The sequence below is a fragment of the Nerophis lumbriciformis genome, linkage group LG24 (assembly GCF_033978685.3).
Source record: "Nerophis lumbriciformis linkage group LG24, RoL_Nlum_v2.1, whole genome shotgun sequence".
In the NCBI taxonomy this organism is placed as follows: Eukaryota; Metazoa; Chordata; class Actinopteri; order Syngnathiformes; family Syngnathidae; genus Nerophis; species Nerophis lumbriciformis.
The window spans coordinates 13985272-13999739 of NC_084571.2; the positions used below are offsets into that span (position 1 = coordinate 13985272).

The window sequence follows — 14468 nt, forward strand, 5'->3', positions numbered from 1 at the left end:
CAAGTATATATATAATGTAGTAACAGACACCTTCATAACAATATGTAATATGTACAATATACACACTGCAAGTATATATATATATATATATATATATATATATATATATATATATATATATATATATATATATATATATATATATATATGTATATATATATATATATATATATATATATATATATATATATATATATATATATATATATATATAATGTAGTAACATACACCTTCATAACAATGAACGTGTACTTCCTGTTTCGTGCCTTGAACCAGAATTATAACCGTCCATAGCGAATCTTCATTCATTCTCCAAGCAAAGTTTATAAGTGTTACAATATAACTAAAACAATTCTTGCTTACTAAACCATCCCATGAGCCAGGACTTTTTTTTGCATATCGGTGCTTGATTTTTAGATACAATAAAATACCCATGAGACCTATATATCGAGTGGTTAACTGAACATGTATTTGCAATCAGAGGTGTAAAATCTTGTTGCCAATCAGTAAAATGAAAATAATACAACTAATAATACGGGCTGTGAATCTTTGGGCTCCACACGATTGGATTCGATTCTTGGGGGTAATGAATCAATTAAGAATCGATTCTCAATTCCAAATCAATACTTTTGTTGAACAAGTTCGCTCATTGCACTGTCCTCCCATTTAGTGCTCTCAACCGGAAGCAGAAGTGCTGTTCCGTCTTCTAGCCGTCCATAACCTTTCTACTCGTATGGATTCTTCATTCATCACTCCAAGCAACGATTGCAAGTTTTACAATATGACTAAAACAATACTTACTTACATGTGTGATGTCTGTAGGAGTATTTTCATGCATATTTGTACGTGCTATCGTAATGTAATTATGTAATTATATGCTAACACATTTACGAGCGTCTGTGTTAGTATTATTAAGTTACAATGGCATTTTTTTTGTATTTTTTCAGTTTCACAAATTCCCAAGTAAATTCACCAAAACGTCACCCTGGAGTTATTGAGTGTGTTTAGCTGATTGGAGAGCTAGCTTGCGCAGCTAGTGGGTCCATGACGATGACTTCTGTTTTGTTTGATCCGCCGTTTTACTGCCGTGTTACAGACACCTTTTGGAAACAATTAAGGTATGTAAATAAACATTCACAGAATATTTCTGTTTAAATAACTAATTTCACAAGGTATACATCTGCGACTTTATAGTTCGTTGCAGCTAATATATTAACATTTATGATTTTCTTCTAAAATAGGTAATATATGGAAATATCATATTTTCTTCTAAAATTTAGATAATAATTAATAAGTGAAATATTAGTTTCTTAAATAAACTGTCACTAAAATTAAATGGTAAATAAAAATGCAATCTTTACCACTTTAGTCATAATTTTTGCACTTGAGAAACTTCTCTATGGCTTTAGCTCCAGACTTCTTCTGTTTGTTTGATATTGTCACTACTGCCACAGGTGATGGAAAAGTGTATTGCACCTGAGTACTGATACAGCTGAGGAACATGTTTTGGCAGCCCTATGGTTAAAAAACACTGATTTGCTGTGGCGTGTGATGAAGGAATAACAGCACACACCATATTTCTCCTACCTTGTGTTCATATCAGGAGATTTTTGTTTGTTTTGGCCCAAGGCTGGTTTCGTCACATCGTTCTATTTTAGCGGAACGATGCGTTTGTGTTTTGGTAACGGGCATGGCAGGCGTGCTCCTCCAAAGGAGCAGTTGCCGCGAGGCAATATGTGCATACGGCTCCATCCCTACCTGCCGCTGTCAGTGGGTGGCGCTTGTATCATGTCGGCGAGGGGGCGGTGTGACCAAAGAGGAGGATTTGGCGTGGGAGTGGAGCATCATTGAGGCGCACATGAAGCGTACGTGCGTGCGCCGGATGAAGAGAAACACTTTGTGTGATTAGTATTCCCTCTCATCATGTGGACAAAATGGTGGTGATAGTCCGGTTTGTTGTCAAATAAAGTCACACTTGTTTACGCTTGCACTACTCAACATGTCCCAAAAGGAGTAGAATGTGTTCATTATTGTTTACTTTCTCTGGTCAACGTATGGCAGCTTAACATTTTTGTTAAAGGCAAAACAAAACAAAGTGATAGTAGGCCTGGGCAACAAAACCATATCAATATATAAGCTAATCCATATGATTAAAAAATGCCTTTGAAGTGTAAAGAAATAAAACTAAGGAACGAATCAAGGAAGGAATCGACTAATCGGACTTGTCGGCTATCTTAATGATTAATCGACTAACCGGAATGGTAGACTATCTTAACGATTAATCAACTAATCGGACTTGTCGACTACCTTAGCGATTAATCGACTAACCGGAATAGTAGACTATCTTACCGATTAATCGACTAACCGGAATAGTAGACTATCTTAACGATTAATCAACTAATCGGGTTTGTCAACTATCTTAACGACTAATCGAACTAGTTGCCTATCTTAGCGTTAACTTGACTAACCATATTAGTCGACTATTTTAACGATTAATGAAATAATCAGACTAGTCGACTATCCTAACAATTAATGGACTAGTCGACTGTTTTAAGAATAATTGACTAATTAGACTAGTGGACTTCTTAACGATTAATCAACTAATCGGACTTGTCGACTTAACAATTAATCAACTCATCGGACTAGTCGACTATCGTAACGTTAAATTAACTAACCAGTTTAGTCGACTAGCCTAACGATTAATCGAATAATCAAACTAGTCGGCTATTTAAGATTAATCGACTAATTGGACTAGTGGACTATCTTAACAATCGCATTATTGGACTAGTCAACTATCTTAACGATTAATCAACTAATGAGACTAGTTGCCTATTTTAGCGTTAAATTGACTAACCAGATTAGTCGACTATCTTAATGATTAATCGTATAATCGGAGTAGTCGATTATCCTAATGATTAATGGACTAGTCGAATATCTTAAGATTAATTGGCTAACCGGAATAGTAGACTATCTTAACAATTAATCAACTAATCTGATTTGTCGACTATATTAACGATTAATTGACTAATCGGACTAGTCGCCTATCTTATCGTTAAATTGACTAACCAGATCAGTCAACTGTCTTAACAATTAATCGAATAATCGTACTTGTCGACTATCCTAACGATTAACGGACTAGTCGACTATTTTAAGATTAATCGACTTATCGGACTAGTCGATTAACTTAATGATTAATCGACTAATTGGACTAGTTGCCTATTTTAACGTTAAATTGACGTACCAGATTAGTCGACTAGTTTAACAATTAATTAAATAATCGGACTAGTTGACAATCCTAAGAATAATTAACTAATCGGATTAGTGGACTATCTTAACAATCGACTTATTGGACTAGTCAACTATCTTAATGATTAATCAACTAACCGGACTCGTCGACTATATTAATGATTAATCGACTAAATGGACTAGTCACCTATTTTAACCTTAAATTGACTAACCAGACTAGTCTACTATTTTAACGATTAATTGAAAAACCAGACTAGTTGACTTTCTTAGTGATTAATCAACTAATCGGATTATTTTAACGTTACATTGACTAACCAGATTAGTCGACTAGCTTAACAATTAATCAAATAATCGGACTAGTCAACTATCTTAACATTTAATCGACTAATCGGACTAGTAGACTATCTTAACAATCGACTTATCGGACTAGTGGACTATCTTAATAATTAATCGACTAATCGGACTAGTGGACTATCTTTACAATCGACTTATCGGACTTGTGGACTATCTTAATGATTAATCGACTAATCGGACCAGTGGACTATCTTAACAATCGACATATCGGACTAGTCGACTATCTTATTGATTAATCGCCTAACCGGACTAGTCGACTATCTTATCAATTAATTGACTAATTAGATTAGGTAGTGTGCACTTATTATTCGATATGGCAAAAAAAAGGTCACAATTGATTAAATACATTTAAGAAGATATTCTTTACGAAAATGTCACATTGTGTTTACTTTGGTTACCTGCTACAAAACATTTTTAGCTCTTTAATCTAGGGAGGTGCCGATCCATCGGCCCCTGATCAGTATCGGCGGATTTTCATGAACAAATATGTGGTCGCCATAGTTGATCAACGCCAAGCCTCTCTGGCTGACAGTGATTTTATTTTAAATTCCCCGACTGATAAGCTAGCAGCTAATAGTATCTCTATACACAGTGTGGAGCCGCTCCCCTAAGTTAACAGTAAACACCTCCGAGTAGAGGGAAATTAGTGTTTCCATGGGCATTAAATGCTGGTACGACACTAAAAACTAATTTAAATAAGCCAGTCTGCACCACTTATGCACTTGTTATGAATTGTACACACAGTCTTAGTAGATCACACGCCCACTGATAGTATGCACACTTTTGTAGTTTGCACTCGGTGTTTAGCGCCTGCTATTTGGATGTGAGTACAACGTGGTGTACTCACCTGAAAGTCCAGGACATATACCTCGAGGTGCAGTCGTTAAGTGGGATTGTGAAGTTTGAGTTTACTTCTAGTCGGTGCTTCTCGTCGGGGCCGTTAGTCAAGCTGACATTCGTCAGCTGGGATTGCAGGCTTTTGTGCGTTTCTGTCAACCTGTGCACACTTAAGCCTTTGTCTAGGATTTACAATATGGTGTATAAATATAAGAAAAAAGTTAATGGAGATGTTTCTAACAGTCAGATAGTGCAGCATAAGGAAGTGGTTGTTGTGTAACATTGTGGCTGACAAAGGATTGACAATAAGAGTGTGGGCGTTAATAAGACACTGAGGTACACAACATTGTCAAGATGCCTCCTACACACAGGTCTGGGCCGATAACAAATTTTGCTGCACCATATATTGACCTACAAATGATTGCCGACAAACAATATTATTGCCATTTATTTATTTGAGACCAAATGAACCACTGATGTAATGACAATACGTAATAATAATCATAATAATAGAAATTTACCCTTTCAAATGCAACTAGATGAGGCATCTCCTGAAGGAATTGCGTGTGAATGCTCCAATGCTGAAGTTGAACTGAAATGCTGGCAGTATGTAGTATGAATGTAAGAATAGTTTGAATGTTGGAACGGTTTGAATGTTGAAGAGTTAGAATTTCCAGGAAAACCGGAATTTGGTTTAGAACTTGGGAAAGTGTTAGTTTGAATGTCCAGGATGAATTGAATGTGTTGAAGGTGGAATGGTCTGAATCGGTTGAAAAATGTGCGAATTGTGGAAGTTTTAAAAATGGACAATTCATTTTGAATGGGGAAAATGTCCCTGAACACGGGGAATTCTTGGAAATCCGGGAATGTTTTAAAATTGTTGAAGGAGCACACACAATTTTGAACAGGCTGAATATTTTGGAGTTGGAAGGGTTTGAATCGGATGAAAAATGTTGAAATTGTGGAACTTCGAAAAATGTCCCATTCTTTTCAATGGGAATTTCATGGAAATTTGGGAATTTCGGGAAAAGCGAGAATGTTTTGGAAAATGTTAAGACTTGAATGATCTGAATGAGTTGAAATGGTTGGTGTTGGAATTTTTCAAAACGGTCAGGAAATGTGGAAGTAGTAACATTTTTAATTGAGAAATAGTATTAAGAAATTTCAGGAAAACCGGGAATTTTTCCAGCTAAAAAAAAAAACACTTATTTTTTTGTCCTGATTAAGAGGAATGATTTGACGGTGGAACGGTTGAAGTCGGTTGAAAAATGTGGAAGGAGTGGTCGCCAGTAAAAAGGTTCAAAAAAGGGTTTGAAAAAAAGGGAATTCCTGGAAATGTTTTGAACTTTGAAAAATGATCATTTGAATGTCCAGGATAAGTGGAATGCGTTGATGTTGGAATGGTTTGAATCGGTTGAAAATGTGGTAATTGTGCAACTTTGAAAAATGTCCCATTCATTTCAATGGGAACTTCCTGGAATTTTGGCAATTTCAGGAAAAGCGGCATTAAAAAAAAAGAAAAAAGATTAGAAGCATGAATGTCCTATGAGCTGAATGTTTGGTGTTTGAATTATTTAAATCAGTCAAGAAATGTTGACGTAGTAACAGTTTTTTAAATGAGAAATGGTATTATGACATTTCAGGAAAAGCGGGAATTTTTCAAGTTCTTAAACAAACTTTCTTTTTTGTCCTGACTAAGAAGAATGTTTTGACAATGGAACAGTTGGAATGCAGTGAAAATGTGAAAGAAGTCGTCGCACTAAAAAAGATTGGAATCAAGGTTAGAAAAAAGGCCAGGAATTCCTGGAAATTTATTGAACGTAGAAAAATGGTCGTTTGAATGTCCAGGATGAGTTGAATGTGTCGAAGGTGGAATGGTTTGAATGGGTTAAAAAATGTGGGAATTGTGGAAGTTTGAAAAATGGATAATTCATTTTGAATGGGGAAAATGTCCCTAAAAACTGGGAATTCTAGGAAATCCGGGAATTTTTTAATAATTGCTGAAAGGGAGCACACAATTCCTGAACAGGCTGACTATTTTGCAGTTGGAAGGGTTTGAATCGGATGAAAAATGTGGGAATTGTGGAACTTTGAAAAATGTCCCGTTCTTTTCAATGGGAATTTCATGGAAATTTGGGAATTTCGGGAAAAGCGGGAATGTTTGGGAAATGTTAAAAGACTTGAATTTTCTGAATGAGCTGAATTGTTTGGTGTTCGAATAGTTTAAATCAGTCAAGAAAAGTTTAAGTAGTAACAGTTTTTTCATTGAAAAATGGTATGACAGAATTTCGGGAAAAGCGGGAATTTTTCAAGTTCTTAAACCAACTTGCTTTTTTGTCCTGACGAAGAAGAATGTTTTGACAGTGGAAAGGTTGAAATGGGTTAAAAAATGTGAAAGTAGTCGTCGCACTAAAAAAATATTGGAAATAAGGTTAGAAAAAAACCCAGGAACTCCTGGAAATTCATTGAACGTGGAAAAATGGTTGTTTAAATTTCCAGGATGAATGTGTTGAAGGTGGAATGGTCTAAATTGTTTGACAAATGTGGGAATTGTGGAAGTTTGAAAAATGGATAATTCATTTTGAATGGGGAAAATGTCCCTAAAACTGGGAATTCTAGGAAATCCAGGAATTTATTTTATAATGGTTGAAGGAGAGCACACAATTCTTGAACAGGCTGAATATTTTGGAGTTGAAACGGTTTGAATCGGAGGAAAAATGTGGGAATTTTGTAACTTTGAAAAATGTCCCGTTCATTTCAATGGGAATTTCTGGAAAAACAGGAATTTTTTTGAAATATGTCAAAAGACTTGAATGGTCTGAATGAGTTGAAATGGTCGGTGTTGGAATTTTTCAAAACGGTCGGGAAATGTTGTAGTAGTAACATTTTTAATTAAGAAATGGTATTCAGGAATTTCGGGAAAACCGGGAATTTTTCCAGTTACAAAAACCACTGTGTTTTTTTGTCCTGATTAAGAGCAATGACTTGGCGGTGGAACGGTTGAAGTGGGTTGAAAAATGTGGAAGGAGTGGTTATGGGTTATACTTGTATAGCGCTTTTCTGTCTTTTTTAAGGAACTCAAAGCGCTTTGACACTATTTCCACATTCACCCATTCACACACACATTCACACACTGATGGCGGGAGCTGCCATGCAAGGCGCTAACCAGGACCCATCAGGAGCAAGGGTGAAGTGTCTTGCTCAAGGACACAACGGACGTGACTAGGATGGTAGAAGGTGGGGATTGAACTAGGAACTCTCAGGTTTCTGGCATAGCCACTCTACCAACCGCGCCACGCCGTGGTCTGGTTGCCAGAAAAAAGGGTGGAAAAAAGTGTTTGAAAAAAAGGGAATTCTGTGAATTCCTGGAATTTTTTGGAACTTGGAAAAATAATAGTTTGAATGTCCAGGATGAGTGGAATGTGTTGAAGGTGGAATGGTTTGAATAGGTTGAAAAATGTGGGAATGGTGGAAGTTCGAAAAATGGTCAATTTACTTTGAATGGGGAAACTGTCCTGGAAAACCTGGAATTCTGGGAAATCTGGGAATTTTTGGAATGTGTCGAGGGAAAGCCCGCGATTCCTGAATAGGCTGAACAGTTTGAAGTTGGAACGGTTTGAATCAGGTGAAACATGTGGAAGGTAGAGCGCGCCAAAATCTGGAGAAGAAGAATAAATACTGTAGATGAATTTTGGTGTAGAAAAGCAAATGAGTGAATGTTTGGAGCGTTCACACAATCAACTTGTATTTCTTCTTTCTTTTAACATTTAACACAAACAAATAGTACAAAAAAATATACTGTCTGTAAGCAAAATTTTAGTACTTTTACACACACAAATCTTTGAACCAAGTTGCATTTTTTTAATAACTAAAATGTAATAATATTCTTTATTGGCAGAGGAAACATGAAATATTATTCTGGCTTCATAAGAGACATATTGTTTTTATTTGTTTGTTTAAATATGTTTATCTTTTATTAAAAATGGTAAAGGGTGATCAGTAGAGGTGATTCAGGAGCTACGATTCGATTAAAACTCGATTAGCTTTATTTTATGTATATTGATTCAGTTTTACATTTCTGTTCCTTTCACTGAGTAAGCGTTTATCACTTGCAAATTTAAAAAACAATGCATTTGTAACAAGAAATTCCTGTCACATTTATTAAATTAATAGAAATGTGTGCAAAACTGGACCATAAGTGCCCTAAAATAAAGGAAGTGGTCAGACAAATTCTAAAACTGTCTGCATTTCTTTATCCACAACAAATACATCGATTATTGACATTTTTTAATCGATTCTATAACCGTCCATGCGATGCATCTAAAAAAAGGATTATTATTGTTAAAATGATCAGGTGTTTCACTTCCTGTTTATGTGACGCGAGTTCACTTCCTGTTGAGCAGAGTCCCTGTCGTCTGTTTCTACTTGTCCAGTTCAGTTCAGTTCAGTTCAGTTTCAGTTTATTTGGAACATGCATAAGATACAACGTAATGCATTGCACAATTCCAGTTGTTTCATTACAGTGCGTCCGAAAAGGAGTAGGAAGAAGCAGAGCTTATTTAATCCTACCCCTTTTCATACCATTGCAATTTTGTCCCATTTCCTTGTTCCCTGTAACAGAACAGTGAATAAATACATATTAAATAAATAATATACCATAGTAAGTAAACAAATATTAAATAAATTAATCTTTATCTAAAAAAATAAAATAAATTGTGTTCATCATAATTCTTGTTCTGTGTACTTTGTGAACACTTGTAGTTTGAACTGTCTCTTAAACTGAATCATATTGGTGCTTTGTTGGATTTTTTTGGTTAATCCATTACATAATTTAATTCCACATGCAGATATGCTAAAGGTTTGACGTGTTGTATGTGTATACAAATGTTTTAAACTAGATTTTCCTCTAATGTTATATTTCTCCTCTTTTGTTGAGAAGAATTGTTGTATAGTCTTGGGTAGCAGGTTATAGTTTGCTTTATACATCATTTTAGCTGTTTGCAAATGCACCATATCGTTGAATTTCAATAATTGTGATTTAATAAATAAAGGGTTTGTATGTTCTGTATATCCAACATTATGGATTTGTCAAGACTCGGTCAAAAATAGGACTCAGATGCAGAGGTGGAGAATAATCAGGCAGGCTTTTATTTTGAAAAGTTCACTTTTGAGTCGGGGCAATACAACCACGGCTATAAACTTTAACTAGGCGAAAAGGTGTCACAAAATGTGAACAAACCAAAAATCACTCCAAAAGGAGGAAACAGAAATATCTATCTCTAACTACACTAGCGAGGAATATAACTATGAAATTTAAACAACAAAAGACGCTCCAAAGGGAGGGAAAAACAATGGGCTATAAAGCTTCTACGCTGATTCTTATCTAGAGAAATAATTAACAAAAGGTCACTCAAAAATGTGGAAAAGAAGAGACGGTAAAAGTAAACTGAACTCACCACTGCGATTTGAAAACTTTACAAACAAAAATTCACTCTGCTTAAGAGGAGAAAAGGAAAACTCAAAATACCCACTTGGAAATTCAGGATCAGGATAACAAGACGAGACAAGTCTTGGGTATGACGTTGGAGATGCACAAGACATTCTGGCACAGAACAAAGGGAGGCGTGGGCTTATAAAACACATGGGGGTGATGGGGAACAGGTGGAAACAATCAGGGATGGCGTCAGACTGATGACACATAAGGAAGGGCAAGTGACCTGAAACGAGAGGAGAGTTATTTTTCAAACTAAAACATGAAATTCACAAGACACAAAGAAACCAAGACATGACAACCCTCACCGCAGTGTTACAGAATTATTGTAATTGTATAATTTTTTGTAACACCGTTAGTGAATCAAAGCACATTTGTAGTTGTTTCCCCATATTTCTACACAATAACTCAGATATGTTACACGAGCGAGCAGTACGGAATATGAAATGATTTTTGGTCTAGAACATGTTTTGCTTTATTCATTATTGACATGTTTCTTGCTACTTTATGTTGGATATTTTTATATGAGATTTCAGTTCACTGTATCATCTATTATTACACCCAAAAATGTGTTCTCTTTTACCCTTTCAATATTTACTCCGTCTATCTGTATTTGTGTTTGACTTTCACTTCTACTGTTACCAAATAGCCTTATTTTAGTTTTACTGAGATTCAAAGATAGTCTGTTTTTGTCAAACCATCTTTTTAATTTGTTAATTTCTTCTGTTATTATTTGTACTAGCTTCTGAGTGTTCTCTCCTGAACAAAACACAGTTAATGTCATCTACAAATAATATAAACTGTAAGTTCTTTATAACTTTACAAATGTCATTTATATAGAGATTGAACAATTTTGGTCCCGATATTGATCCCTGAGGTACGCCACAAAATATTTTCAGCTCTGTAGAAATGTGTTCTCCTATCTTCACGTATTGTTTCCTGTTGGTTAAGTAGCTTCTAATCCAGTTGAAGACCAACCCTATGATTCCATACCTTTCTAATTTGTTTATTAAGATGTTATGATTAATTGTGTTAAATGATTTTGTTTAATCCATAAACACTGCAGCAGCACATTTTTTAGTGTCTATTGCATTTTTTATCTCTTCCGTTCTTTCGATTAATGCCATTGATGTTGAGATGTTGGCTCTGTATCCGTATTGGTTGTCTGTGTTTTGTTTTTATTTATGAATTTGTCTAATGTGTTGGTAAACAGTTTTTCAATCATTTTAGAAAATTGTGGATGTAGAGAAACAGGTCTGTAGTTTGTAAACCGGAGTTTATCGATCACGTTGTGCAAAAACATCCCTTATGTTTGATGAGAATACTGTGTCTGGCTTGTTTTAATGTGTTTGTACACCTTTAGATTTCGTAATGAGAAAAGACATTAATGTCTGTTGTTTACGTGTTAGCATTCAAGCTAGCTAGCAAGCTAGCCCCAGTCAGTTTGTCCGTATAAGTGCAGTTAAGAATGACGATACTTTGGTCATTTAAGTTTAATACGGTAATACTAAGTGTCGGGAGTTTCATTACTACCGTTTATTTGTAGGTCAAACGCCCGCAGCCGCAGAAACCGATGCAAAAGAGTGAATGCTCCTGAAGTGTGCCAGTGGCCATTTATCCACGCTGGAAAACTTACCCACTTTGTTTTCATTTATTGTCGGTTAATTGACTCATGATATATTGGCCAAGGCTTACCTATGAAGTGCAGTTAGTTTATTCTGTTTTTTTTAGTTCAGTGTGAAATAATACTGACACTAACCATGTTAGCATATTAGCTAACGATTCTCACTTCATTACATTACGATAACACGTACAAATATACATGAAAACACTCCTACACACATCACACATGGGACTCTTTAGTGAGTGAGAATTGTTGTAGTTATATTGTAAAACGTACAAACGTTGCTTGGAGTGATGAACGAAGAATCCATACGAGTTGAAACGCTATAGACGGCTAGAAGACTGAACAGCACTTTTACTTCCGGTTGAAAGAGCACTAAATACCGTGCCTGCAGTGAGTGAACTTGTTCAAGAGATGGTGTCATAGCACAAACAATAACACACATTTTCAGTGTCTTTGTCTGTTTGTTTTTGGAAAACTATCTGCATTATGGTTGTCAGTAAAGAAAAATCCATAAATTTGCTGCACTATTTTATAAGCCGCAGAGTTCAAAGCATAGGAAAAAAGTATTATTGTTCGTAAATTACGGGTATTTCTACTTTCAGTTTTGACAGAAAAAATACATACACTGCATGTAATTACAAGTCTTTCAAACTTTAAAATGATCCAATAATGAAACCAATTTTATATCACACATGGGACGTTTTAGTAATTGAGAATTGTTTTAGTTTTATTGTAAAACGTACAAACGTTGTTTGGAGTGATGAATGAAGAATCCGTACAAGTAGAAACGCTATGGACGGCAAGAAGACTAAACAGCACTTCTACTTCCGGTTGAAAGTGAACTTGTTCAAAAGATGGTGTCATAGCGCAAACAATAACACACTTTTTCAGTGGTTTTTTTTTGTTTCTTTGTTTTTTAAACTATCTGCATTATGGCCGTCAATAAAGAAGAGATCCATGCATTTGCTACACCATTTTTTAAAGTGCAGGGTTCAAAGCATAGTAAAAAAGTAGCAGTTTATTGTCCTGAATTTACGGGTATTTGTACTATCAATTTTTACAGGAAAAAATACATACACTGCATGTAATTGCAAATCTTTTAAAATGATCCAATCATGAAACCAATTTTACATCACACGTGGGACGCTTTAGTAGGTGAGAATTGTTTTAGATTTATTGTAAAACTTACAAACTTTGCTTGGAGTGATGTATGAAGAATCCATACGAGTAGGAAACGCTATGGACGGCTAGAAGGCTGAACGGCACTTCAACTTCCGGTTGTTTAAAGCAGTGGTTCTCAACCTTTTTTCAGTGATGTACCCCCTGTGAATTTTTTTTAAATTCAAGTACCCCCTAATCAGACCAAAGCATTTTTGGTTGAAAAAAAGAGATAAAGAAGTAAAATACAGCACTATGTCATCAGTTTCTGATTTATTAAATTGTATAACAGTGCAAAATATTGCTCATTTGTAGTGGTCTTTCTTGAACTATTTGGAAAAAAAGATAGGTTTTTATTTATATTTATAAAGGATTTTTGAATTGTTGCTATTTTTAGAATATTTAAAACAAATCTCACGTACACCTTGGCATACCTTCAAGTACCCCGAGAGGTACGCGTACCCCCATTTGAGAACCACCGGTTTAAAGCACTAAAGGGGAGGACACTGCATAAGTTGCAGTGAGAAAATTCATCCAGAAGATGGCGCCATAGCAGAAATTATAACAATCCTTGTCAGTGTTTTTGCTTCTTTTTTTAAAAACTTTAAAAAAAAAAAATTAAAATCCATAAATTAGCCGCTCCGTCTTATGAGCCGCAGGGTTAAAAGTGTAGGAAAAAAGTAGCGGCTTGTCGTCCGGAATGTAGGGTATGTAACTGGGAAATAGGAAAACAACCTGACTCAGGAGTGTGTTGTAATAAAAATAGTCATTTGCATTGTTATGAAACTAGAATACATAAGAGAAATATATGATTGTTGTTTATATGTATTGGTATTATTTGTTGGTAGATTTCCCCAGGCGCGTTCCTTCATGTGCTTTTCCTGGGAAATGTCTGCTGTGTGCCAACACTCAGAGGAGTGAAAGGATGACTCAATCAGTGCTAACTCTTCTTTTTCTCTTGCCAGTCTGCTGTTTTGTGGTGCACAAACGCTGCCATGAGTTTGTCACCTTCTCCTGCCCGGGAGCTGACAAAGGACCAGCCTCAGATGTGAGTACAATTCACGCAGGAGATGATTTTCCGTACGCAACACCACGGGTCTCAAACCCAGGGCCCGGTGGCCGGATTTAGACTGCCACCTCATTTTATGTGGCCCGCAAAAGTCTTTTAAATGATAAGCATCAATAAAGTACTTTATTTTGTCTTACTTATTACTATAAAGCGCACCGGTATATAAGCCACACCCACCAAATTTTAGAAGTAAATAATAATTTTCCATATATAAGTCGCACTGAAGTATAAGTCGCAGATATATACGTTGTGAAATGAGTTATTTACACAGAAATATTTTGTAAATGTTTATTTACAAAACTTAATTGTTCAAAAATGGTGTCTGTAACACGGCAGTAAAACGAATGATCAAACAAAACAGAAGCTATCGTCATGGACCCACTAGCTGCGCAAGCTAGCTCTCCAATCAGCTAAACAGCAGAGAGGTAGCGGAACGGGTAACGTCAGCTGTGATGCTAGCGGTGCTGTGCGAGTGGTAATACGAGAGAGAGAAGGTGCGAATCTGGTAACAAATGAGGGAAGAATTAATTCCAAGAAAAACAGCACGGGGTCAATCGTCAGGCGGTGGTTTGGCTTCAAGCGGGAATATGTTGAACAAGTATGCGGCAAAAGCGTTGCTACAAAAAGTAGCAGCACTGCTAATTTGTAACATCATTTGAAAAGTCACCCGCTAGAGAATAAAGAGT

The 14468-nt window shown here is 35.7% G+C and overlaps 1 protein-coding gene across 2 annotated transcripts in view; it reads left to right on the top strand.

Annotated features, from left to right (window-relative positions):
• prkcbb (protein kinase C, beta b) overlaps positions 1–14468 on the top strand; it is a 282211-nt gene that overhangs the window by 117354 nt on the left and 150389 nt on the right. For both annotated transcript variants that reach the window (XM_061981613.1, XM_061981612.1), the window contains exon 3: positions 13679–13761. In XM_061981613.1, the coding sequence (XP_061837597.1) occupies positions 13679–13761 (83 nt within the window). The remainder of the gene's footprint in view (positions 1–13678; positions 13762–14468) is intronic.